The sequence below is a fragment of the Hevea brasiliensis genome, chromosome 12 (genome assembly GCF_030052815.1).
Source record: "Hevea brasiliensis isolate MT/VB/25A 57/8 chromosome 12, ASM3005281v1, whole genome shotgun sequence".
Classification (NCBI taxonomy): domain Eukaryota; kingdom Viridiplantae; phylum Streptophyta; class Magnoliopsida; order Malpighiales; family Euphorbiaceae; genus Hevea; species Hevea brasiliensis.
The window spans coordinates 22,730,588-22,756,928 of NC_079504.1; the positions used below are offsets into that span (position 1 = coordinate 22,730,588).

At 33.3% G+C, this 26,341-nt stretch overlaps 4 protein-coding genes across 8 annotated transcripts; 1 reads left to right on the forward strand and 3 right to left on the reverse strand.

Annotated features, from left to right (window-relative positions):
• Window positions 1-104: 104 nt before the first annotated feature.
• On the forward strand, window positions 105-4,760 carry LOC110639685 (protein PIN-LIKES 3). Of its 5 annotated transcripts, XM_021790730.2 has the most exons (11): window positions 106-427; window positions 752-979; window positions 1,112-1,191; window positions 1,281-1,405; window positions 2,349-2,470; window positions 2,640-2,861; window positions 3,393-3,482; window positions 3,866-3,966; window positions 4,053-4,123; window positions 4,208-4,393; window positions 4,537-4,760. In XM_021790730.2, exons 2-11 carry the CDS (start codon window positions 845-847, stop codon window positions 4,659-4,661), a joined length of 1,257 nt encoding a protein of 418 aa, XP_021646422.2. In that variant the 5' UTR covers window positions 106-427; window positions 752-844; the 3' UTR covers window positions 4,662-4,760. The 5 variants fall into 5 exon arrangements, with proteins under 5 accessions (XP_021646425.2, XP_021646422.2, XP_021646421.2 ...); XM_021790733.2 differs by having other exon boundaries at window positions 105-979; window positions 4,304-4,393; XM_021790729.2 differs by having other exon boundaries at window positions 106-979.
• LOC110639687 (cyclin-dependent kinase B2-1) lies at window positions 4,715-7,634 on the reverse strand. Its single transcript, XM_021790736.2, has 8 exons — window positions 6,890-7,634; window positions 6,152-6,293; window positions 6,008-6,069; window positions 5,771-5,882; window positions 5,588-5,681; window positions 5,427-5,496; window positions 5,203-5,341; window positions 4,715-5,074 (listed from the first exon to the last, which is right to left on the reverse strand). The coding sequence occupies exons 1-8, from the start codon at window positions 7,114-7,116 to the stop codon at window positions 4,982-4,984; spliced, it is 939 nt and encodes a 312-aa protein (XP_021646428.2). The 5' UTR covers window positions 7,117-7,634; the 3' UTR covers window positions 4,715-4,981.
• Window positions 7,635-9,897: 2,263 nt separating this feature from the next.
• LOC110639676 (pyrophosphate--fructose 6-phosphate 1-phosphotransferase subunit alpha) lies at window positions 9,898-16,991 on the reverse strand. The gene is made up of 19 exons (XM_021790717.2): window positions 16,743-16,991; window positions 16,142-16,314; window positions 15,841-15,953; window positions 15,431-15,505; window positions 15,229-15,342; window positions 15,069-15,136; window positions 14,841-14,924; window positions 14,102-14,155; window positions 13,710-13,790; window positions 13,525-13,618; window positions 13,369-13,442; window positions 12,899-13,009; window positions 12,754-12,798; window positions 12,616-12,672; window positions 11,722-11,826; window positions 11,516-11,632; window positions 11,258-11,361; window positions 10,901-11,066; window positions 9,898-10,362 (listed from the first exon to the last, which is right to left on the reverse strand). The coding sequence occupies exons 1-19, from the start codon at window positions 16,830-16,832 to the stop codon at window positions 10,234-10,236; spliced, it is 1,854 nt and encodes a 617-aa protein (XP_021646409.2). The 5' UTR covers window positions 16,833-16,991; the 3' UTR covers window positions 9,898-10,233.
• Window positions 16,992-21,585: 4,594 nt separating this feature from the next.
• Window positions 21,586-24,025, reverse strand: LOC110639678 (bZIP transcription factor 60). The gene is made up of 3 exons (XM_021790719.2): window positions 23,384-24,025; window positions 22,579-22,802; window positions 21,586-22,072 (listed from the first exon to the last, which is right to left on the reverse strand). The coding sequence occupies exons 1-3, from the start codon at window positions 23,851-23,853 to the stop codon at window positions 21,810-21,812; spliced, it is 957 nt and encodes a 318-aa protein (XP_021646411.2). The 5' UTR covers window positions 23,854-24,025; the 3' UTR covers window positions 21,586-21,809.
• Between the last annotated feature and the right edge of the window lie 2,316 nt (window positions 24,026-26,341).

A 26,341-nucleotide genomic window follows, 5' to 3' on the forward strand; every position in this document is an offset into this window, starting at 1 on the left:
TAAAATGAAGCAAATTGAAAATATTATAAAAATTGAGAAAGCCGTATCCATTTTGATCTTTTATTCTCAATCATCTGAAAGGGTATTCTTATCTGTTCTTTCTCAAAAACAGAAAGTGCATTGCAGAATCAATCTGTAGCTAATAACTCCATTTCCATATGTTTTAAAAGGATGTGGGCGCTTAGCAAGCCAGGTTGTGAATGGTTCAATGAACCGTGAAACTTGAGTGGCTAGTCGATAATAGCAGTTAAAAAGAAAACAGGTTTCCCAAGACTCGTGCGCTACACGTGTTGATTCCCTCGTTTTTTTTGTATTCTTTGCTTTAACAAAGCAGGGAGATGAACCATTTCTTCATTTTCTCATTGTTTCATAAAGAGACCAATATAGTTTCACTGCTCTATATCGTTCTCTGTTTCAGTTCTGATCTGTAAGTTCACGTAGATCCATTCTCCTATATACATGCACACGTATTCCAGACCAATAATCATCCATGTTTTCACTGCAGATGTAATTCTGCATCATTTCTGGAAAACCATATTTAGCAACGCATTTTAGATCATTCTGCGGTTTTTATGGCGGAATTACACAGTGATGTAATGATGTTATCTTGGGATAGGAACAAATGGCTTTCCTGCTTGGCGTTGTGTTCATAACTACATTTAGTCCATTAAATTTTGTGTTCATATACTTCCTACGTATCGTAAGCTGCAAGCCTGCACTCGGTGATCAACTCTGCTTGTTTTTTTTAAAGGTTCCTACAATTTGACTTTGGGAGAGTTTAGTAGATCTTTACCTGGGAAGGTGGAAATCATCTTCATATTTGGTAAAACAAATTTTCATCAACATGGGGCTTTTGGATCTCTTCATTGCTTCATCAATTCCAGTCTTGAAAGTGCTACTGATTACTGGACTCGGGACCTTTCTTGCTCTTGATCGTGTGGATATCTTGAGGGAAGATGCTAGGAAGCACGTAAATAATGTAAGCTGTTGATAATTGGATTTTGAAGTCCGCAACTCTTCTTCTTTATCTTGTTATATAGTCCAGATTTACGGTTCACTATTTAAGATCCTTGCCTAATTAACTTGCAATATTTTTGGATTCTGTGAACAGGTTGTATTTTATGTGTTCAATCCTGCCCTTGTGGCCTCCAAACTTGCTGAAACTGTCACAGATGACAGCATAGTGAAGTTGTGAGTGAAGTTACACGAAAACTGTCTGTTCAATGTTCAATTGATGTTTTATTAACTATTCTAAAGTAAAATTTGGTTAAATTCTGTAGATGGTTTATGCCATTAAATATCCTCATCACATTTATCATTGGCTCAATACTTGGCTGGATTCTTGTTCAACTTACAAGGCCTCCCCCGCACCTACGTGGCCTCATAGTGGGTTGCTGTGCTGCTGGTAAACCTGAATTCTAATCCATGTACTACTATAAATACTTAATTTATATTTTTACTTTTCTCCTGGATTTGAGATATTGTTTAATTTCTTCTTAAAAATCATTGCTAAATATTTTAAAGATTGAGGGTGTCTGCTAGTACAACTGTAATCATGGACATGGTTATGGGCTGCATGCTCTTAATAAAATTAAAAATTACAATACTTGGGAATTTATAGGTAAAGATAATTTAGAGTTTTCTTTGAAATTGGAAGTTGGTTATTTCTTCTCTTCTGGGTTCAAATATCAAAGAGGAACTTGATGTTTTCATTATCTTAATTTTTGTCAATAAAGTGTTATTGGTTGCATATATTGGCTATTTTGCTTGAATAAATTATTGGAAATGCAACAACATTGTATTACAACTTGCAAGAGGCAGGAATGTGGGAAACACAACTCTTACGGTAGTTTGAGATTGAGACCAAATATGATTTATTTATGTTCTTTTGCTCTTATGGCTTGATTCTAGTCAGAAAAACTGCTTATAGACGTCCCCTGTTGACATTCTTTTGTTCATATAAGATTTTAACAGGTTTATGGCTTCACAGTTTAATATCTATGTGCTGTTTCCTTTATTACATGATGCTACTGAGAAGATGAACTGCACCTTCGACTCTATACTGTATTCTCAGACTTAGCTTTTGAAAGTTAGGAAGTCATTTGCATTACTTGGTCTAGCATCTGCTGTCTAAATTAAGATTCTCCCTGGAAAGTAGATGTTATATTAAGCAGGAAATTCTCCACTTTGCTTGAATTTTCCTTCTCTTGTTCTAAATTTATCTGATTTGATCTTCCAAAGTAATCCTGTACAATTGGTGTCGTTAATTCAATTTAATGAACTAGAAAATTTTTTTTCCACCTTAAGTATATAGTTTCTTGGTATTGAATTTAAGTTTATTTGAGCAGGGAATTTGGGGAATATGTTTCTTATTATGATCCCAGCAGTTTGTAAAGAAAAAGGAAGCCCATTTGGAGCTCCTGATGTCTGTCAGTCGTACGGATTGGCTTATGTTTCATTGTCAATGGCGGTATGTACTATAATTTACTATCTTTCAGGAGCGATCCATCATGCATGTGTGCAACTCTGCTTGCAAATCATGATCGCATAAATAATCTATACCATATAACTTGTTTTGTACCCATTGATTATGGAGGACTTATTCCAACTCTTTTTTATTGCTCAATGGAACTCTTCAGATAGGGGCCATTTATCTATGGTCTTATGTGTACAATATTGTGCGGGCCTCTGCAGCTGGGAATACCGAAGAATCCACAAAGCACTACATAGGCAAATCTTCACGAGAAAGCTCTGCAGCAGAACTGGGGAGTTGCATAGAACCGCTGCTTCCTTCCAAGGAGCCCCTGGCATCTGAACACCGTGTAGATCAGTGCGCACTGCCTGGCACTACACAAGTCGAGGTTGTTCACTGCCTGTAATAACATTTTTACTTCTTGTATGCTGTATAGCATATACTCTAAACCTTTTCACTACTCTTGTGTTTCTGCTAGCAGCACTTCTATATAAATCTCTTAACGATATTCTTTTAGCAAATATCATTAGCATTTCTTCCACGTAAATTAGGTCCATAGTCTATCTTTAACTGCACCTCAGAAGTAAGATTTTCTTGGCAACTTTTCTTTTTTTCAAAAAATCAGGGGTCTAACCTAAATGGCCAGTTAATGGTGAGGTGTACGGCTGACATTGTAGATTTTAATGTTAGATTGATCACATAGCAGTTCGTTCTTTTTTTTTTTTTTTTGAAAGGAAATGGTGGTTGTGGCATCTTTGGTAATTATTGCCAAATAGTTGGGATGTAGGCTTCCTCTGTACAGGGCTTATTACATTCTCTCTATTGCAGTATTCCTCATATTACTCTGAGGCATAAAATTATTATTGATGGAAACTATCATTTGGGACTCAAGGAATTGATCTTTCAAGTATTGTCACAGATGGAAGATTCGGGCAATAAGCAACTACTAAGAAAGCTGCTTGGAAATATTAATTGGAAGACAATATTTGCACCTTCCACCATAGGAGCGGTAAGAGCTTATTGCTTGCTATTTGTCTTTTTCTTTTGCATACACCTTCAGTAAAGATAATTTGAATTGCCATGCATGACTCTGAGTGGATCTGTAAAACGTGGTCCATTGATTTTGGCTGTCAAACCTATCTGATGGCAGAAACAGATATGGAAATCAATCTTGGGATATAATAATTCATCGTTATACCTCACCGGAGGCCAGTTAATGAGTATTCAGCTCAACCAAAGAATTACAACTAAATCAACAACTTTTCCATGCTGCGGAAAGAATTATACTGTGTTATGTGATAGCGTGACTGTTAAATGATTAATGCTATGTGAACAGTGAACAGAATTTTATGAGACTTTCTTGGCTATAGATTGTACTTTCTTGCTGTGCAGATAGTTGGATTCACGATCGGACTCATCCCCTACATCCGGAAGATAATGATTGGTGGTGATGCTCCTCTTCATGTAATTCATGATACTGCTTCCTTGCTGGGGTAAACCTAAACAAACTAAACTATAACTTTAGTAATGTTCTGATTTCATTTCCAAGTTCCACTGTATTATTAATCTTCCTGTCAAGTTCCTTCTTTGATTGCAGGGAAGGAGCCATCCCAACTCTCACCCTGATTGTAGGTGGGAACCTTCTGAGAGGTATTCAATAACTAATGGTTTATGTATAATTTGGTTATACTAATTTGGTGTTGAGAATTGACGGTTACAAATTGATTCTGTCAGGTATACAAGGGTCAGGAATGCGAAAGTCCATAATTTTTGGTATCATATTTGCTCGTTATATTGCCTTGCCCCTGATTGGCATTTTTATTGTTAAAGGAGCTCTCCGCTTAGGTTTTATTCCTGCGGACCCTTTGTATCAATTTGTTCTTCTGCTTCAATTTGCAGTTCCACCAGCTATGAACATAGGTATCTTGTTAAATCAATTTATTGGCATGGTTACTAATTTACTTATTTTATCAGCATATTTGCCTCTTAACATTAGTAGAATTTGTTTAGTGTTGCTGCCAAATTGTGATTAATGATTTCTTTGTTGGCAACAAAATTTGCAGGTGTCATCACGCAATTGTTTGGAGCAGGAGAGAGTGAATGTTCCGTGATCATGCTTTGGGCCTATGCCTTGGCTTCAATTTCACTTACTCTTTGGTCAACGCTCTTCATGTGGCTAGTAGCTTAATTCTGGTATCATTTGTTTCCAATTGAACGATCCAAACCATCAATTATTTCATGTAACAGGAAAAGAGTAAGTTAAATACACAATTATTTTTCTGTAACATATCAAGTCGTCAATTCATATGTGCAACAAGAGAGTTTTGATTAGGAATTAGCACACAGTGATATATCATTAAATTGCTAAGTTAGTCCAACCGTTACAAGCAATAGGATATAGTATGCTCGAGGGAAGCAAATAGATTTTCCATAGAGAACTTCCATTGCTGCTGAAACATCAGAAAAAATATTGCCCACACCTGGCATTCCAACTGCAGTCATGCTTCTTCAAAGAATAGACTTGTTCAGATCGTCAAAGTAAGGATGCTCCATAGCTTTCTTTGCTGAGATACGCTTTGAAGGTTCGTACTGCAACATTTGCTGCAAAACATTTACATTGTAGTCACTATGTGCTTTTGAACAAGACATGGTATTGAAATAATAATGTTATAGCATCCTTCAGTCTATGCAATAAAAGATTCACGTCAAGTCATTGAACATGAACTTACCGCTAATAGATCCAACCCATCCTTCTCCAAATTAGGAACAGCTGACGGCATACTATGGGGACTCCACTGGGGATACTCATGCCAGTTGACCAAGTTGCTTACCCCTGGCCACACCTCCTCGTTTGGGGTACCTAATAATCTGCATCCAAGTATCAAATGGGAAAAGACCACGTAGAGAGCAGGAAAAAGACCTTCCTACTACACCGGAGGGGCAGAAATAGAACCTGAAAATATGCAGGAGCTGTTGCAGTTCTGAATCCCCAGGGAAAAGTGCTTGCTTTGTAACCAGTTCAGCTAGTAAGTAAAAACCACACCATTTAGCAATTGAGTGAGCGGATTGGCTGAATCAAAAATAAAACAAAATTAACAGCTATGATGTCCTTACCAAATATACAACCTACAGACCACATATCCACTGCAGTTGAGTAATGGGTAGCCCCTAAAAGAACTTCAGGAGCTCGGTACCACAAGGTCAATATCTAAAAACAAGAATTAACCTAATTTATTCTGTAATTGACAGTTCCAAGAGAATAAGTATGACAGAGTATTAACAGAGAGCATTCGCTACCTCATGCGTATACTTTTTGATAGGAAGAGTAAATGATCGAGCTAGCCCTAGATCTGCAATCTTAAGCATCATTGTCTTTCTGTCCATCAAGAGGTTGTGAGGCTTAAGATCCCTGAGAGGAAAAAGAGTAGAAAAGAAAGGATAATGACCATTTTATTACATTATTCTCATGAAAAAATACGGTAAAACCTGAGTTGAAGCAATAGAAGATCATTAATTATTCACGTAAAAAAGAACCTGTGTAAGATTCCATGCCCGTGGCAGAAAGCAACTCCCTTGCACAGTTGATACATCAAGGTCTGCATATTATGGATCAAGCATATAATTTGTGATCCAAAACAAAGATTTTTCAAACAATTACAAAAGCGGATGCTAATCTACCTTAACAATTTTCACAGGAATATTCTCTCCAGTTTTGCCGAAACTTCGAATAAATTTCTTAAGATCAGTGTCCATGTACTCAAAAACCAAGTAGAGTACAGTCTTCCCTGCTTTGTTCAGGCCTTGTTTGACATCCATCAATCTATGGATAAGAACAAAACGAAACTCATTTCTCTACTAAAAGAAGAGAGAAGAGAGAAATAGAACAGGAATATTGATCATTGCTCAACAGTGATCAGCAGTGGTAACCTCATACAAGCAACCAAGTAAATAGATCATCGGCCATTATTTGTATCCCAAAATAATTGCAACACTATATATATATGGAAGAAATCACTTGGGAAACGTTAATGAACCAGTTCCAATGTTGACACTAAAGAACCAAGTGCCTGATTGACATGGGTCAGAGAAAACTCTAGGTGCAAAATCTGAAGCAGAACAAAAGGATGCCAAAAAAGATCATCAAGCCCCATAAAGAAGAAAACTTGAAACCCTAAAACGGAAGAATTAAATGACTAAATATGATTTAAATCAAACCCTTATCACTCAAAATCAGAACAGATGAATCTTCGAAATGATAAATATAGACAATGAGAAACACGGGTTAAAGAACTCAACAGAGAACAACCTCAATATTATGAAAAATCATACATGTACCACCATAAATGAAATTCAAGAAAATAAAAGCAAAGAGAAATGGTGGAAGAAAGGGGAGAGAAGATACAAGCAACGCCGTACCTGACAACATGTGGATCCCAAGAGAGCATACGCAAGATGGAGACCTCGCGGAGAGTAGTGGGAGGGACTCCTTCATCATCTTCGTGAAGACGAGTCTTCTTGAGGGCAACGATCTTACCGGTTGCCCTCTCTCTTGCCCTGTACACCTTCCCGTAAGTTCCCTCTCCTACCTTCTCTAGTTTCTCAAATGCCTCCATAACAGACACGGTTGTTGCTGGTCTCTCCATTCTCTCTCTCTCTCTGTGGCTCTCAGCGACAGTGATATTAGAAATTAGAATAACGAAGAAATAGATGCAGAGTGCATATGGGAAACTGCTGTTTGTTGTGTGCCGGGGAGGAGGGGCGCGCGTGTTGGTTGTTTCTTGCCCGTTGGCCAACGGAAAACCTGTTTGAAATTTGAACTCATATTTTTCTCATTACCATAAATACCCATAGGAGCGCCTCTTAAACGATTTAGTCCGGTGACCCAGAAAGTCCAATTCAGGACCAATGTCTTTTTGCTTTCAACTTTTCATAAAAGCTTCAACACGGTAAAAATTGATTGTTCGTAGCAAAAAAGAAAGAAGCAAAGAGCATTTTGTCGTCTAAGGATCAATGTTCTCATATTCATCTGAATACTCAACAACAAGCATACTCTCAGAATTCCACAAGCATTCTTTCTTTATGAGACAAATGAGACACTTGAGGTAGTATTCATGTAAGAGCAAAGCAGCTAACTTTAACCTTAGCCTTCATCTTATGCTTTTTGTGATCAATACAACTCACTTTGACATTGCACCAATCTTTCGGGGGAAGATGGGCCATCGATGATTCAAGTAGCAAAACAGCACTGCTTGGTAGCAGCAGCATCCAAAATATTTGCCGATTTCGTTCTGTCCAATTTTAACCGCTTACTGTCCAATAACATCGGTAGAATGCTAGTCTCAATGACAGCTTAGGCAGTGATAGAATTACCGTATCATCCAAGACGAACACCATTACAGACCTAAAGATGAGATGAGGACCTTGTTTATCTAAAAACCTCAACCTTGTGAACGTATAGAACAGCTGAATATGTTACAACACGCGTATAACGAGGCAAAGAGCTTTTTGCCAATTCATGGTGAAAGAAAAAAGAATTTCTCCATGCAGGGTTTGTGGGAAAATTTTTTCCCAAAACAGGGTAAATTCTGACAAACTATGAAATTTTTGAGCAAAACTGACATTGAAAATGTCTGTTTCCATGCCCGACACATTGATTGTCGGCATCAACACAAAATCCCAACCCCATGGACTGCATGCGTTGGAGTTACCAACTAGCCATTGCTTTATGTTTTTAGAGTTTTTAATTATTTATAAAATTTTTCATATGTAAAACTCTTTTTTCTCGTATATATACATATATAATTAAAAAGTTAAACATTTTCATATTTTTTGTTTATTCAAAAATTTTAATTATGATAATTCTATCTTAATTGCTAAACTTAATTTCACTTCAATGAATATTCAACTCCATTTTCTTACTAATTTTTTAATTTTATAAGTTTAGCATTTATTTCTAAAAAAAAAAATTAGCATTTACGGCTTTCTATGCTTATTTTGCTTTTTATTATTCACTTTATTTTTATTTTGTTGATTTTATCATAAGATGAATTATTAGCTATTCATCTAATAGTGGCTATATGCATAATAAGTTTTATAAATTATCCCAAAAAAAAAAAAATCTCAACCAGTGGTTGAATTACTAGTTTAATAGCAAGTTATATAAATAGTGGTTATATACATAGTAAGTTTTATTGCTAATTTAATTATATTAAATTTAAACATCTCAACTACTCACCATTAAATAAGATTAGTCTATAATTAAAATGATAATAAGAATAAAATAATATTATAATAAATTTCTTAAGTTTAATACTCTAAAATTCAATAATTGCAATTTAAATTTAAAACTTTAAAATAGTTTCAAAAATATATTAAAATAATTGAATTTATAAATTATTTTTTAAAATTTCTGAGATATTACAGATCATTTGAAAAAAATCTTAATACTCTTATTTAGAATATAAAATTTTGCAAGAATTTAATTTAATGGAATTTTTATTAATTTTCATGTTTAAAATAAAAACTTAATTCTTTTTAATTAAAAAAAAAATAAAATGCATACATAATTATGTGAGATTTTTTTTTATTTTTTTTAAATAATTTATTTCAAATAAACCCATTAAGTTATATAATTACTATCAGATGATTTAAGTATGTGGGATAAGTTATAAAACTTACTATGTATATAACCAGCATTAGATGAATTAGTAATAATTCATCTTATGATAAAATCAATAAAATAAAATAAAAAGTGAATAAAAAGCAAAATAAGCACACAAGGCACGTAAATACTAATTTTTTTTTTAGAAATAAATACTAAACTTATAATATTAAAAAATTAGTAAGAAAATGGAGTTGAAAATTCATTGAAGTGAAATTCAGTTTAGCAATTAAGATAGAATTATCATAATTATAATTTTTGAATAAATAAAAAATGTAAAATAATGATTAACTTTTTAATTATAAATGTATATATACGAGAAAAAGAGTTTTACATGTGAAAAATCTTATGAACAATTAAAAATTCTAAAAAATTAAAGCAATGGCTAGTTGGTAACGTCATCCAATGCATGCAGTCCATGGGATTGGGATTTTGGGTTGAAGCCGACATTCAAAGCGCCGGCCATGCATGGAGAACATTCTTTTTTCTTTCACCATGAATTGGAAAAAAGCCCTGTTTCTTTTGTTTTGCTTAATAAGTTGAGAAAAATATGTAAATAAACAAAAACAAAAGGTAGAAAAGTTGACCAACTCAGAACTGAAGAATCAATCAACCATTCAATTAAGGGTAAATTCCAATCCATAAAAGTAATCTTACACGTCTTTTAGCTTAAATATCGTTTAGGACCATCAACAGTACCATGTTCATTTCAATTCAGACATTTAAATATGAAACAAGTTAAATCATTAAGACTTGCTGCATCTGATAGGAAAAGTAACTGCTTCGAATATAACCACCACATTTAACATTCATGGAGTTCGATGTTTATGCAGTTCCCACGTTCCCACCAGCATAAACAAAATTTCAACTCTGCAAATCTGACATTTATAATCCTCACGCTATTATCACATAACAGTAAAATTCAAAAATTAATTTTTCTTAAAAGAAAAATGGAAAAATTCAGCTTATTGCCATCATCTAACTAGTCTGCATCTACAGTTTCAAGATACAAATCATGAAAAAGCAGACAATGTGCAGGAGATAATTCTCATACTATGCAATGGCACCAAGTTAGTTTAAGAACACATAATTTGCGCTCTTAAAGGGGTGTCTGACTGTTCAAGGAAGTTGAAGACATTGTGGAAAGCACATCTGTCACAGAAGCCATCACACTCAAGGCAGCTTTCAGAACTTCCTGTGAACACCCTGGTTTCACAATAGTTCGTACCTGGAAAAAGTAAAGGGAGAATCATCAATTTGAAGGACAATCCAGATGTAAGCTTTCAGGTGCAATAATAAGACACCATTAAACATTATATTCAGATCAATGCGAATACAATTTAACAACCCACATTAAAACCATAGCAGAATCCGAGGTTAAGTTCTTTATGCATTTACCCGCTTACAAGCCAAAAGAGTATTTGCGCTTTCAAGTTTTTTTGTTTCTTTTCCCTTATTCTACTGTTGACTTTTCCAGAATCAATCAAAATGTTGATTGTCGCATAGAAAATGAGTCAATCCAGGAAATAGAATTTCTATCACATGCAAAGAGCAACAGACTGGAAAACAGTTAAATAAATGAAATTTGATTTCTTATTTCTGCTGTGTCTTATTTTGTCATCGACATGGCTTAACCTTTAAATGTGTCATGTAAATCTTGTTGGTTGCAATATTAACAATCATTCTTTCTTGCTTTCACACTCAGGCAAAGTTCTGACATGTAAAATGGCAATCACAGAATTGAGAGAATAAAGTAATTCAAGAACCTTGTCAAGGTATTCCTGCAGTTCCTTTATCCGGCCCATGTAATCCTGGTCTTCAACACAGAGCGTTAATGGTTTGGCATCAGCACCAGGACCTTCAAATTGAAGGGGCCCTGGATTTCGGTATAGATCATCCATTAAAAATTTTACTGCATTTTGTCTGAGCAGCCTGCAATCAAAGCCATGCAAGAACCAGAAAATCAATGTAAAGTTCGTAGGACATAATGTGCACACCATATGAAGTTTGCTGTGATCACACTAACACTAAAAGTTTCCTAATCTTCTCTTCTCCTATTATTCAAATACTATATCAGGTTTTTAGTGAGTTGGTGAAAAAAGAAAAGCGCCAACAAAACTCACTCATATGCTTTGCCTTTCAAATCCACTGTAGCTGGATGTATAGCAGGTTTTCCAATTGAAGTGGCACCTGGACTTTGAGCCCATCGCTTCACCGTCATCATTGCCTAAGGTTTTGGAGAAAAAAGTTAAAAGACTAATAATCTACACCACAGCAAGTGTTACCAAGTAATCAAAAACTGGACTGCATTAAATGCAAGGAAATAGTTTTCCAAGAAAAAAAGGTTCCAAAATAAATAAGGGATAGAAATAAAACCCAACTGTAATTGGAGCAGCACCACAACGCCACTTGTTCACGGGATTCTTGAGGTTTGTTACAGTTCCCATATAACCATTCAAACCGGCTGCTAGAATATGGTAGCAGATGTGCCCAAGCACCTATACAAAAGTTGTTCCACATTAAACTAAAATAAGGGTATATTGTGCTCATAAAAACAAGGTAAAGCTATCCCTTTTTGATGACATACATAGGCATAATCACAGTCAAATTTTGATGGCACAGAACCCCGGGCCTGATAACCAAAAAAGTGGCAGATAGCATTGAATTTTTTCCCCTTGTATGTGCCTTCTTTCTGCACAAAACATCCATGAAATCATGAATAGCTGATTTATTAATTAGAATATAAGTCAGGATAGACTTTTAACTAGGACAAAATGAAAGCCAGTTCTGGTTCTCACATCTGGCTTCCCAGAGTATATGGCAAAGCAATTACAGAAGAGAATTGTGCTACAAGTGTAAGTGTGTAACTAATGATGTGAATGCAATCTTACGACAAATAGAAAACATAAAATCAGTTTCTATAGCAAATCAATATTCACCATATTTTCCCCTTCCTATAAATAAAACTTACATTAGGAAATTCACATATGCAGTCAAGGATACAAGAACTAGCGCAGGTTTTAAAATATCAATAATGTCAACACGAATAAGAATAAACATTTGGATCAAAAACCTAAAGTTCCTTTCACATTTCTATGAATAGGAAAGTCAAGCCAAAGAGGAGCAGTATGCCAACAGAAGAACATTATATTTGGCAAAATGCAAACAAAATAGGATTTCTATGTCCTAAGGCTTCAGCTCAAATGGTAAAAGGACGAGGCCATGGCATGGCATGGGCCTGGTTGGTGTTGGTCCTAGGTTTGACAAAAAAGTAATTTTGTCCTTGGCAGTCAAGGAAGGCTTTCTTCTCATTTAATGGACATAAATGAGCAATATAAAGGAGATACATTCAGCATTTCACAAACTAGATAGAGCTTGCATTAACATGCCGAACACAATAGTATAGATTCTATAGAATGAATAAGAGATTATCAGGAAGACAAATATATGGACAACAAAACTCAGCAGCTTTAGAACATACCAGCCGCTTGCTCATTTCTGCCTCGACAAGATGCGCTAGAAGTTTCTCCGTCTCAATCTTGGAGGGAAAAAGGAGCAGAAAATATGTCAATGATCCATAAGTTAGAACTTTCTTTCATAGGAAGATGATGCTAGTTACCTGGGATAACTGTGCTGAGTCATCTGATTCAGGGTAAAGGAGCAGCTGTGACATTGCATCCCAAAATTTTAGATGGTAGCATAATCATTGAGCTTCAATGACAAACTAATGTCTTCAAATGTAAATTTGAGAGGGATATCCAAACCTGTTTCTTGATAAAGGGTGGCAAGAATTCAAACAAAGCAGAAGCCCATGGTGAGAGTTGAGATGAAATGTTGTTGGAGGCAACACCTTGCCTTAGCAAACCATGTATTTCCTAATAGATTAAGAAATTTTCAATATAACTATTGCACATAGTATTCCATGATGCAGTTATTAATATGTAAAAAAAATTTAAAAAAAAAAAAACCTATATTTGTGTTACTGTTAACATAAATACAATAAGTTATACATACACATAGTATCAAGAAAGGGAAGCTACCCCTTATACATATGAGAAGTAATATATACACATCAACTTTTGCACAAAGGAGAAGCTATAACTTATCGGCATAATCTACCAATGGAAATGAAGTTAAATATACAAAAATATGTTATAATGATATAACAAACAGAAATATTGTAGATAAAAAGGAGCATACACACAAGAAGTCATTGCTTAACAACATGAATTACCTTCAAGAGAGCATAAACTTCGGGAATGCTTTCTATGAGCCCCTCTGGAAGAAGAATGACCCCATGGTACTTGTCTGATACATTTGATTGAAATCAGGAAATAAAGATAACAGCTATGACCAAAAATTACATAAAGCAAAATAAATTGTCCAAAACCTTGTTCTGCTCTGGCTTGGACTGCATCACAAATTTGTTTTGTCAGGTCAAAAAGAGTGAGTTTTGATGCAGCTACCTCCTCACCAAGAATTACCTATGGAAAGCACATTGTACATTATTTAGGAAACACCCATAATAACTCATCAACCAAAAAAAAAAAAAAGTTCAAAAGAAAAAATACTAACCATGTTTGGGTGAGACTGAAGTGTGCACTCTAAAGCAACATGTGATGCCTTTCGACCCATGAGACGGATAAAATAATAATACTGGAAAAGGGCAGGATTGAGCATTTTTGTAAAGACAAATTAATTAAAAATAAATAAATAAATTTTCCAACTCCTCAAACAAATTTCTTTTCTTTTTTAAATGCTTCCTAAAATCCTTCTTATTGTTATTGTTTCTTTTTTTATCCTTATTTCAGCAATTTAAGTATTAATAATGCTCAACATAATCATCCTCTTTTTCCTCAAATTAATTGTTATGGCATAAGAATATAGAACGAATGTTATAGTGACAGGGAATTAATCTGGTCAGTGGTCATTGAAGAGATGTGTTGAGGACAAACAAAAGTCATTACCTTCTCGGCAGAGAGAGCATCAGTACAGACATTGCTGATGAGCTGTGAATTGACCTGGATAACAGAAAAATAAGATTTTACCTCAGTAGCAAACACAAAAAAAAAAAAAAAAAAAGTAATACAAGAATCATAATACCAACATGCACATAGAAATGGAGGGGGAAAAACTTTAGTAAGGATATTATAATGTAACAAATTTGTGTTTGCACTTAGCAACCCAAATTATGTATTTGCTCTGGAACCAATGCATTGCCTTGTCACACATGGAACATAAATCCCAAATAAGGAAGTGTGATCAAATCAACCATCACTTCTGCATTTTTATTTGCATATTATAAATATACAAGTGCACATTCAATCAAGAAAAAAGGGAACAAAAAGAATACATATGACAAAAGCTCATGCACAAGTTGACTTCCACCCAACTTAAACTATCCTCCATTTGTAGTTTCTAAATTGGTGCAGGAATTGCAAGTATACTTGCATTGTTGTCAGCTAGCATGATATTTCCATACTTGGTACACCGTATAGAAAATGAGGAGAAAAGACAGTAAGCAAGAAGGAACAGATTGTTTCATAGATCAAAATAAATAACAGTTTACTTCAGCAGATAATCAGAAGAGCATCACAGAATCCTTTTTTAATCCTGTTTTTTCAAAATAAGTAGAAAATTTCAATGAAAAGCAGTTTCTCAAACTATTTACTAATGCAGAGTAGCAAGCGTAATTTAACCAAATACCTTGCATATTGTATCAAAACCAACATTTGTTTCCACAAATTGATTCTTGAGATCTCCATTCAAAGTAACAGGAACACCAACCACCTGCAAAAATCACATTCAGTTGACTGAGTTGACGCAGAAATATGCTCAAGTTGCAGCAGTTACACAACTTTCAGAGAAGCAATAAGGAATGCAAATACATGTGATGGTTCTTTGATGCCAATTTAAAAGGCACACAAAGAGTACCTTTGTTGGGCACTTTGCCTCAGCAAATGTTTCAGCAAGCTGAGCAGCATCTGTATTTGATGTAACCCCTTCATAAAGGAAAAAAAAAAATTCTATAATTAGTATTTGGTGCAAGATTTTGTATGCCCATTCTGTTGCAATTCTAAAAAATGAATCTTACCTCCAATTATAACAAGGCCGTCCAATTTCAAATCTTTGCATGTGGTTAGCGCAGCATTAACTTGCTCAGTTGTTCTTATTTGATCTTTAGTCCTACCCAGCAAATCATAACCACCTTCCCAGGAGTAATCAAATTACAAATTAGTCGAGTATCATGGCCATGCAAAAATGAAGATTGAAAATCATTTGATGTTATTATATACCTTGATTTTTGTAGGTTGACAGAACATCATCAGTTATTTCAAGGGTTTTCTGGGCAAATAAACCTTCAGAGCCACCTGTTTACAGATACAAGTACAACCATGTAAAATAAAGATCATTTCCTTCAAAGAAAAGCCATAAGGCTTTATTAAAACTTAGTCCTAGCATATAAAATAATTCCTAAAAATCTCAAAATCTACAATTTCTCTTAGAAAATGACTAATTAAGAACTTAAAAACATCTATTTCAAAAAAAAAAAAGAACTTAAAAACATTAAAAAATCTTTTTCAAGAGGAAATTGTTTCCCATCACAGCAATATAAATTTAGAATTTACTTAAATTAACAAAACAAAAACAAAATAACTCCAAGAGAAATCAACAGCTTTCTTCTGAAGAAAACACGACTGCTTACCTAGAAATCCAAGTAAAGTACTGTTAGGGTTGTGGATTTTAAGAGCACTGTTAAGGCCCCATATGACATTGTGACCTCCAGGAGATTGTCTCCCACAAAAGACTATTCCCACCCTGTTAAGAGGTAATAGGTTATCAAAGTATGTCATTTTGAAGCAAAAACCACCAGCAAACAGACAGAACAAAACTGCATCTTTTTTTTACAGTATTAAAATCCCAATAATGCCAATGCATGCCCATTTAATATTTTGGTTTTGATAAATTCACACTGGATGATAGGACCAATCATCAAACGCACAAACCTCATAGCTGGATGCTCAGTAATGATGTGAGCATCAGGTACTTTAGCAGTTGCCCTAAGAAAGTGAGCCAAAGGCTGACCATATGTGCGGGGAAAGGATCTGCTTATGGTGTGGGAATCGGCTACGTCTGCTGCTGTAGTAGCATCGCCAAATTCTACCCTCACAGTAGTTCCCTGCAAGATGGCATTGTTCAAACGTAATCTCAGCACAATTTTCGAAACCAAATCAATCAAACTTAGTATCCGTTCGATGCTTAAGAAGGAAGAGGAGGGGGTGTTGGGAATTGATTCAGAAGCATAACTAAAATAATATAATAACCCAAAAATTCCATACGAACAGCTTATACAATGGTTATCCAGAAGAGAATTAGCAAATAAACACATGATCAATTTGTGTCAAAAGCCCCAATCCTCTGCATGTAAGTAGATCTAAGCAGCAAAACGGTAACAACGATAGAACAGCATTGAAAATAATATATTCGTCGAGAGAGAAATCACAGCACAGATTAGAATAGGTGGGAAAAGTATCTGCCTTGGAAATGCATAAGGAAATGATGAATAGAATAGAAAAGGTTGAAAAATGGGAATAGCTAGCGAAAGACCTGAAGGCAAGGGGGGAGCTCTGGTTGGTAAAGTGATCGGAGTTTTTGCAGCTCGGAAAGCTCTCTGGGAATGCCGAAATCAGAATCCATGGCAGCGTTGTTTTGTGGTGTTGCGGTCACAGGTGAGGTGTTTGTTGTGTAATAGGAGAGTAGGTAGTACCAGTAAGACTATATCCCCAACTTCTTTCCTGTTGAAAAGACAGTTTATATAGCGGGGAAGGGAGAGAAGGGAGTGGAAAGGAAAATAAAAGGACTAGGCGATACAACCAACCAATCGTACCCTTTTTGGTTAGCAGGTGTAAAATTTCGCTTCTTTTCTAAGCTTTATTACGATGTAGCCACGACCACTCCTTTACAATTACCTAATTGGCCTTGCTTTACTGAATCTAGAATTAGTAACGGCCTACTTAATCACCTCTCCTCCACTGGCAAGGATTGCCCTTGTGGATTTTCTATTAGAAGATGGTTTTTTAATTTTCTCTGGTGGGATCCAGAATGAGCCCGAAGTAACAAGTCAGATATTGCAGGCGAGACAGCAGCTGGCGACCATAGAAAAATGCTGAAATTTGAGAGATTTTCATTCAGCGTTACCTATTTATCAGAATAAACTTAACGCATTCTAGAAATGTATCTTCTAGATAATAATTTTACAAGTTATTGAATGCGAATTTCAATGGTGGACTCTGTAATTTGAATATTTTCCGCCTATTATTCACAGATCACGAAAGGACAAAGAAGGAAAGGTGGTTGAGGTGCAGGCTCATGACGACAAGCCATTGTAAGACTGAAAGCTGACCGAAAGGTGATGCAATTCCAGGAGGAATATGCTGAGGAGGATATTCTTGTAATTTTAAAGGAGCCCGCTGATTTTACCAAACAAATGCAAACTCAAGAATATCCCTCACCTCACTTCACCTCACCTAACGCTCAAAACCATTTTCAGTTTCTTTTATCTTGTTTTTGGATTATTCATTTATTGCTTGCGATCCAAACCACCAACAGCTTGCGCTTTTGCTGATATTTTACTTTAGGTTTGCCCTGTTTCGGTATCAAAGATAATGACCTTCTAAATGAGAATTAATACACTCCTAAACCACAATTAAGGGGATAATTTTTATTCAACGTAGTCTATACCTCCATTATTATAGCGACTCAAAACCATCTTAATAATTTGAATATGGACAATTTTTTCCTTTCCAGATTAGTTTGGCAAAGTTGAGTATACGTCGGTTGTTACCATACATGGAATTAGACGCAGTCATATATTAACTGTTTATTGCAATTTTTTTTTTTTTAATATCATTCAGCAATGGAACTATCCATCAATTTAACTCCATCAAAGACTAATTAAAGACAACAGTATGAATTTCTTGGCAAAAGTTTACAAAATTTAATAACTCTTAAATTAAATATTTATATAAAATTAATTAAAATTAATATAATAAATATATAAATCTAAATAAAAATATTTAATCTAATAATTACTAATAAGTTTTCTATAATGCATCCAAACTTCATTCTCTTGTATAACTATTTTATCCATCCAATAAAAGATAGACAGGCTTTACATTTTTACTTGTCCCAAATTTCAGACAATTTTTCTTTTCGTAATTTATTTATTAATATATTATTATACAATATATATTAAAAAATAAAATTTATTAATTTAAATAATAATTTAATAATACAACTTATTTAATTTTTTATTAAAATAATATGAGTGAATAATGTATTAAGAAGTAAATATATTTTAACAAGACAAAAAAAAAAAAAAAATTCAATAATGGAGTCTATTGAAGAATTTGCTATCATTTAACAAGGCATTTCGCATTCCTTCCCTTTCATTTTCCATTCTAATCGTGATTGTGCATCTCTTTTCTTTTCTTTTGATTTTCATTTTCATCGTGATTGCTCAACTGCTTGGGAATTTCAGTCTTCAAGAGGCAACCTGCTGCGCATAGGATCTAAGACTCCAACTATTTGCTGATAAGAATAATTTATAAAAAATTATTTTATCTAAAATTATTTTAATTATTTAATTTTGTATATTTTAATTATTAATTTTTTGCAAAAATGTAATTCTTTTATTAATAATTTATATTTTATTAATTTTATAAAATATTTAAATTTTATTTTCTATACAAAATTTTATAAGTATTATTATATATTTTTTATTTAATTAATAATTTATATAAATAAAAAATAATATAATTATTAAATACATCAAAAATATTAAAAACTAATACTCCATTACATATAATAAAATAAATTTCACTTAATAATGAAGAGTAAAATCGATATATCTCAAAGAAAATATAAATATATATCCAATATATTTAATAATATCTCCAAAAATTTATTAACAAATATATAACACATAAAATTCAAATTATCTAAATTTCATATATATATATATATATATATATATATATATATATATATAATTTATGAAAGTCAATCCGGACTCATTGAATATTCAATCATCATTCCTACTAGCTGGCTATGAGCTCAAACACTAGCCACACGCACATACTTGGCATGGGGAAGACGATTCAACATCTAAATGGGAGAATGGAGGGGGCTTGGGTTATGAAAAATCAAAATCCAATTAACTCACAATAAAATAAAATAAAAAATTTACAATTTAATTTTTAAATTTTATCATTAATAATAATTTAATATATGTATTTAGAAATTAAACTATTTCACCACTTCCTTTTGCTTTCCTTAAATTTTAAGTCCCCTCATTTTTTTTTTTTTAAGTCAAAGCCATTTTTTCATGTGAAAGAAAAATTTATTATATTAAATTACCCTCCCAAATCACACTTCCTATCTGCTCATGGTTTCCGCACAATTCCTTGCTTTTTCTCAACTGCCACCATCATTTCCCCTCTCGGTACCGCCACCAACCAGCAACTTTGAATCCACAAGTCCCATTTTATTCCCATCCTCCACAATCCTTTTCAGTCCATTGCAGAGGCAAGGCAAGCTCATAAAGTTTGAGGATCACTTAATCTGGGGTTGCAGAAGGAAACTTGAATCAGATTTTTGCTTACGTATACTGCATTAATGAAGAGAACTGAATCAAATTTGCTTACATATACTGTACTAATTTAGAGTTTTGCCCGAAAAGTATGAAAGAAATTGATTTCAGGTTGTAACAAGTATGGGTTTTTAGTTTTTGAAGATGAACTGATAGTTACATTCAAAGCATGAATAGAATTGGTAAGATGGGTTTTGAGGATTCTCGGATTAATTATAAAGCTGTGGAGAAAGATCGCTTTTTTTTTTTTTTTTTTTCAGAATGGAACAATGAGAAAAATTAAAATTTTCTTGGAACTTATTGCATTCCAACAGAGGGAAGCTACGTGATTTGTTTACGAGATAAAGAATTGAAAAGAGTCAAATAGTTGTCTACCGCAAAACATGTTCGTCTCCTTGTTTTTTTTTTTTTTTTTTTTTTATTTTTTTTTATTTTATGTAACAGATGTTCGTAAATCATGTGAATGAAACAAACGGCTTTCATTATCTCATAAATGATGAATTCCATTATGTAGAGGGTTTACCATAGGAGCGCATTAACCATTGGTGATGAGTACAAACTTCGCAGTACCTCACCCATAACATGGTTATGTAGATAGCTGAGGGATATGGCTGCCGCGTGGTTTTATTTGAGGGATGAGGGATCATAAACTAAACCGAGAAATCGTATAGATCTAGCAAGATCCATATGAAATTGAATTTGTTTTGATATTTTTATTTGGTCTTGTTCTAATTTTTTTATTGAGAACAAAATTAAAATCGTACTAAAATTAAAATGAAATCATATCAAATTAAAAACTGAATTTACACAAACTCATGTGTATATATATATATATATTATAATTAAATATTATATAATTAATAAATAATTAAAATATATATTATATAATATATTTATATTATTATATTATTAATATTAAATTAGAATCCTACTAAAATTAAAGTGAAATATATCAAACTAAAAATTGAATTTACACAAACTCATATATATATATATATATATATATTATAATTAAATATTATATAATTAATAAATAATTAAAATATATATTATATAATATATTTATATTATTATATTATTAATATTAAATTATATATACAATTTATAATTAAAGGTTGTATTAACTTAAAAATAACTAAAAGATGTGTTATATAATATATCCTATTAATAATTCAATTTAAGTATGACTTTTTAAGAATAAAAAATATACTAAATCAATTAAAATTAAAAAATATATTAAATTAAAATGAAAATATTAAATAACTAAATTAAAAGCATACTAAAATTTCAATTCGAGTATAAGTAAATCTAAAACTAAATCAGCCCGATGGATGGTTCCCGTGTTTTGCGTTCTATGTGGGCCAAGGCAAGGCTTTGGAGGTGTAAATCGAGTTGGATACGGTTGCCTGATGGATCAGGTGATGGAGTTTTTCTGAATTGTAGGTTTGGAGAAGTAGAAAATTAGAAAATGAGGAAGAATTAAAAGGAAAAAGGAAAGAAACTGCGTTCTACGTGGGCCAAGGCAAGGTTTTCGAGGTGTAAATGGAATTGGGCATGGCGGGTTAATGGCTCAGGTGGAGTTTTCCTTAATTACAGTGTTTGGAGGAGAAGAAAATTAGAAAGAAAATGAGGAAAAATTATAAGGAAAAAGGAAAGGAAAAGCTGAAGTCAGGAGCATTTTGGTCTTCGGCAAAATATAAACGGATGCACTTTGAATTTTAACATGATGAAATTGAGAAATCAAGTAGTTTAATTTCTAAAATACAGGATCTAATCTATATTAGTGATAAAATCCACAACTAAATAATAAATTTTCCTAAAAAAATATATAATCAAAATTAACATATAATAGTTCAACTCATCTGTGCTTAGAATATATTCCTGCGTTTACTCGTCAATCCCCCAGCATTTTCACTTGCTTATAAAAATATTCTCCCATTCCATCAAAATACACGATATAAGACTAAATGAAACAGGAAAAGACTGAAAGAAGTGGAGATTATAGATACTCCCAATAAGTTACTCTAAAGAAGAGAGCCTCCCACCAAGACTCCAACGAATATGGATCTTGATTTCATTCTCGTCCTTGATGCTTTGCATCTCCTACTGTTCACAGAAGATTGTATTACCAAGGATGTAAACATCTTACTTCCTGCTCCTCTTTCTGGTACTTTCTTTTCCGCGTTTTCCTGTGAAACTGACACCGGAATTGACTCTGGAAGTGTGGGCAGAGTGAACAGGCACATGATGCCCAGGAACCAAAGCAGGGAACCCAACAGCAGGGATTCTGCAAAGTAACCCAACACAAATAACAAATCAAGATTAGGCAAACATTGCCATTTAACATAGAGCCAATAAGACCTGCTTGATGTTCTAGAAAATCCCAATCAATAGATTATCTGACATGTAGGAAACTTATAATACTGAGCAACTGTAAAGAGAAACTGTTATGTTCGGACCCTAATAGTGGTGAATTCTGAATCATAAGGAGGAAATAGCACAATTTGCCACAAGTTGCCCAATATGCTTTAATCAAATTTTAAAATGGATATCTTACCAAAGGGCTTTGTTGCTTAATAGGTTAAATACTTGTCAAAAGGTGCTCTATTTGGAGCACCCCCCTCAGCTTGGAAACTCAAATTTAAGTTTTCTGTTGCCAAAATGAGGCCTGTTTTTTAGATATCCAATTTATTTAGTTAAAACAACATCACCCTCTCTTTATATCTCCTAATTTGGGAACTAGGATGATGATACAAGTTATGTGTAGCAAGATATATAGTTTATGACACATACCCAACAAGAGCACAGCAGACTCCTGCTTGGCCGAGGTAACACCAAATGCATTGCCCTTCTGCAAACTAAGACGTAGAGCTTGATTCTCTGCCATAAAACACTGAAGCAACTGCCCCAGTCTTCTGCATTCCCCTTCCAAATACCTACTCTTAATTTCCAGATCCCTCACATACATCTTCTTCCTTTCTCTTGATCTAACAGCTGCATCCCTATTTCTCAACTGCCTGGAAAATTTAGACATATTTTTACACAACCATTACAATATGCATTACTAAATAATTTTCTCAGAACTTGATACATAACAAAACAGTCTTCTATAGAGTTCCGTCCTCGAATAATTTTATGACACAGAGATCAAATATTAATCATCAAAATGCTCAGAGATCCAACAACAAACAGCATCATGTACATTTAGTATCATATGGAAACTCATAAGAAAATGAAATCTACCCTATAACCCTTATGTAAACAACACAATCAGAAAATAAGTCTCCAGTGAACTGATCTGTACTTTGTGTGGCAATGGAATGTGAAGGAACCACGCCAATGCATCAAACAAAATACACACGCCATATAACCTTATAGCTTCATCAAGAGTTAGAATTGCCATAGAAAAATAATGTAAACAAGAGTTAAATTACAAACATAATCATTCTAGAGAGTGCAAACCATAGAACCAATAACACTAATTAGAAAAGCTTAACATCAATCATACACAAAGAAAGAGCCATTTCTTCAATAGAAATTAAAAATCTAATAACTTTGGGGGGAAAATCTAAATAGATAATATTTAAATTACAGGTACCTTCTCCGTTTCTTAGAGATAGGATCATCGTGATCCTCACCGTCGCTTTTTACCTCAACTCCATCATCAACCACCTTCTTCCTATCCTTTTCCGTCTCTGAAGCACTACCAGTACCATTATCGGAAGCACTGGAGTCCTTGTCGGTGGCTGCATCGACGACTTCAGCGGAAACAACGGGAGGAGAATCAACAAGAATATCAGCCAAAAATTCGTTGGAAAATTGCTGGATAGGCTCTACAGCGACAGAATAATCGTCGTCTTTCATCAGGATGTTCTCGAGTTGGCCCATCCACGAAGATAAAGGATCAGGGGAGGAGTTGCAGAAATGAGCCGGAGAAGATGATTCCGGGAGCAGAGGAGGTGAAGCGTTAGATAATCCAGTAAAGAGATTCTCCCAATCGAGTTGGCCGAGGTCATCGAAATTGAATTTCCGGAGAATGTCATCATCTTGAAATTCTGTATCCTCCATGATAAACAGAGACGAAGATTAAATGAGAGGAAAACTTGTTATTTACAAGAAATTGATTCTATCGCTTCTCCTTCAGAGAGCGGCACAGCTGAATTATATACAGTAATAGCGACAATTCTTTGCTTTGTTTCTTTGGGGTTAAGGAAAAAGGTTAGGTTAACGCGCTTTTACTAGCACCATCTACCGTCCACGTGTGAATCATAAATCCCTAAACCAAAAGTCTAAAGCCCTACCGTTCTTCGAGTAACAGAGGATCCTTCCTTATGTCTGACTTTGCGATGCCATCATTCAACCAATAGAAACAGTCTTCGTGGACAATAAGACGCTGTGGCGTTAACACGCGGAACAACTATAAAAAATTTTTTAATTTTAAATACATTAATTTTTTATTTAGAATTTTTTAAGGAAAAGTATCTTATGCTTTAATATAATTGATTTTTTTATAAGGTTAAATTATAATTAATTTTGAGTTCGGATAAAACGCTACTATTAAAATTTTAATTGAATTATTATTAATTTTAAAAAAAAATATTTATTCTTAATTTTATTTTTAATTTAAAAATAATTTTAATTCCTAATATTTTGCTTTAATAATAATTTAATATTTAAAATTTTGTTTTATAAATAATTTAATATCAAAATTATATTTATTATTAATTTAATCTCTACATTTTTAAAATATCAATCCCATTATATTTTACAAATTGATTCTTACATATTATAATTATTTATAAATAAGTCTTTATAAATTTATAAAATTATAAAATTTTTTATGTCATTATTATTTTAACAATACATAAATAATTATATATATATATAAAAGAAAAAATAAAATATAAATCTAAACATAAATTATTAATAAAATAAATTTTCAGAGATTAAATTATTTTATTTTAAAATTATAAAAACTAAATTATAAATTTAACTAAATTTTAAAAGCTAAATTATCAATAAAACAAAATATTAAGGATTAAAAGAGTGTTTAGCTTAATCAACAAAAATCAAATTATAAACATTTAATTTAAAATACATAGAAAGACCAAAGAAGCAAAATACATCATAATTTTTTTTTGGTTAAATAAATTACAACATTTTATTTTATGTTATTAATATAAAGTTGAGCTCTTAAAATAATTAATTAAAGTTTGAATATATACATCAAACATGTCCTTAAGCAGTAAATAATAAGTATGCCAGTGATATAGCGCGGTAAAAATCTAATCCAATTGGAAAGAGGTTTGGATCATTAAATTCGAATCAGGATAAAAAATTAGGTGTTCGTACAATTCACAAAGTGTTCGGATAAAATATTAGATTTTCAGACAGTCTACAAAGTATTCAAATAAAGTATTAAGTGTTTGAATTATTCATAATGAGTTTAAGATGAGATGGTTATTCGATTAAAAATGAGTATATATTCGAAAAAAGGAAAGAGGAATTGTATAGGAGTTCGTTGCATAATGAAAATATGTCCTATATTATAGTAAAAAATATAAGACATATTAGTTAATACCTCCGCAAAGAATAGAGGGAATTGAGCTGGTATGAGCAAGCAAAATCCTGATTAAAACAAAAAAAGAATTGTCCCCTACTTTATAAATATAATTCTATTCAAGATACGTTACTCTATTATTCTTCTTCTTTTTGTTGATATTTGCTCTCTTTAGTGTTTACTTAAGTGTTGGAGTGACTTAACTCAAGCCACCGACCTCACCTTTTTTCTTGATTACAAGCAGCACTCATCACCGACCTAAGAACCTCAAGCAACATCAGCCAGCATCCTTTCTCCAATCTCTCATCATCTCCCTGGGTAATTTCCCCACAAGATCCGTATCTTCCTCAACTTTGTTCATAATTGATAGGCCTCAATGGATCCCATTACCACCTCTTTTGCCATGATAATGTCACGAAAAGAGTCCTAGGGCTAAATCATTACTCAAAAGGCCACTTCATTTATTGTGGCAAGCTATCAATATTAAATATTTTTTAACCGACTTGTTATGAAAAATTCTAACTTACATAAACATTAACCAGCTAGTCCAATTCAACTGATAGAATTTTGAAACATTGGGCCAGCTACGAAAATCCCTCCTGTAATATCATTTGAAACAGGGATCTGGAGCACATCATTTTTCACAGTAAAAGAAGAGAAAACCTAGTGCATCACATTCCATGCCAAAAAACAATTTAAACTTTGGGAGAGGAATAAAGTGATGATACAAGTTTAAATTCACTATACTAACAGGACCATATGAACCTCTTTTTCTTACCACCCTTGCGTTCATCTGGCCAATTCAGAGATCCAAAAACTGGCCCTAAAAGTATAGTCAGACAAGTCGTTAGCAAAATAAGCAAAGGTGTTACTTTGGTGTAATCATACTCCCTACAGTCAATAGATCACAGAACTTTCGGATTCCAGGTCATAATTCTGCTCTATCGTTGAGCTTTGTCTTTTACAAGATGGCTGAAGCAAAATCCCTCACCAATT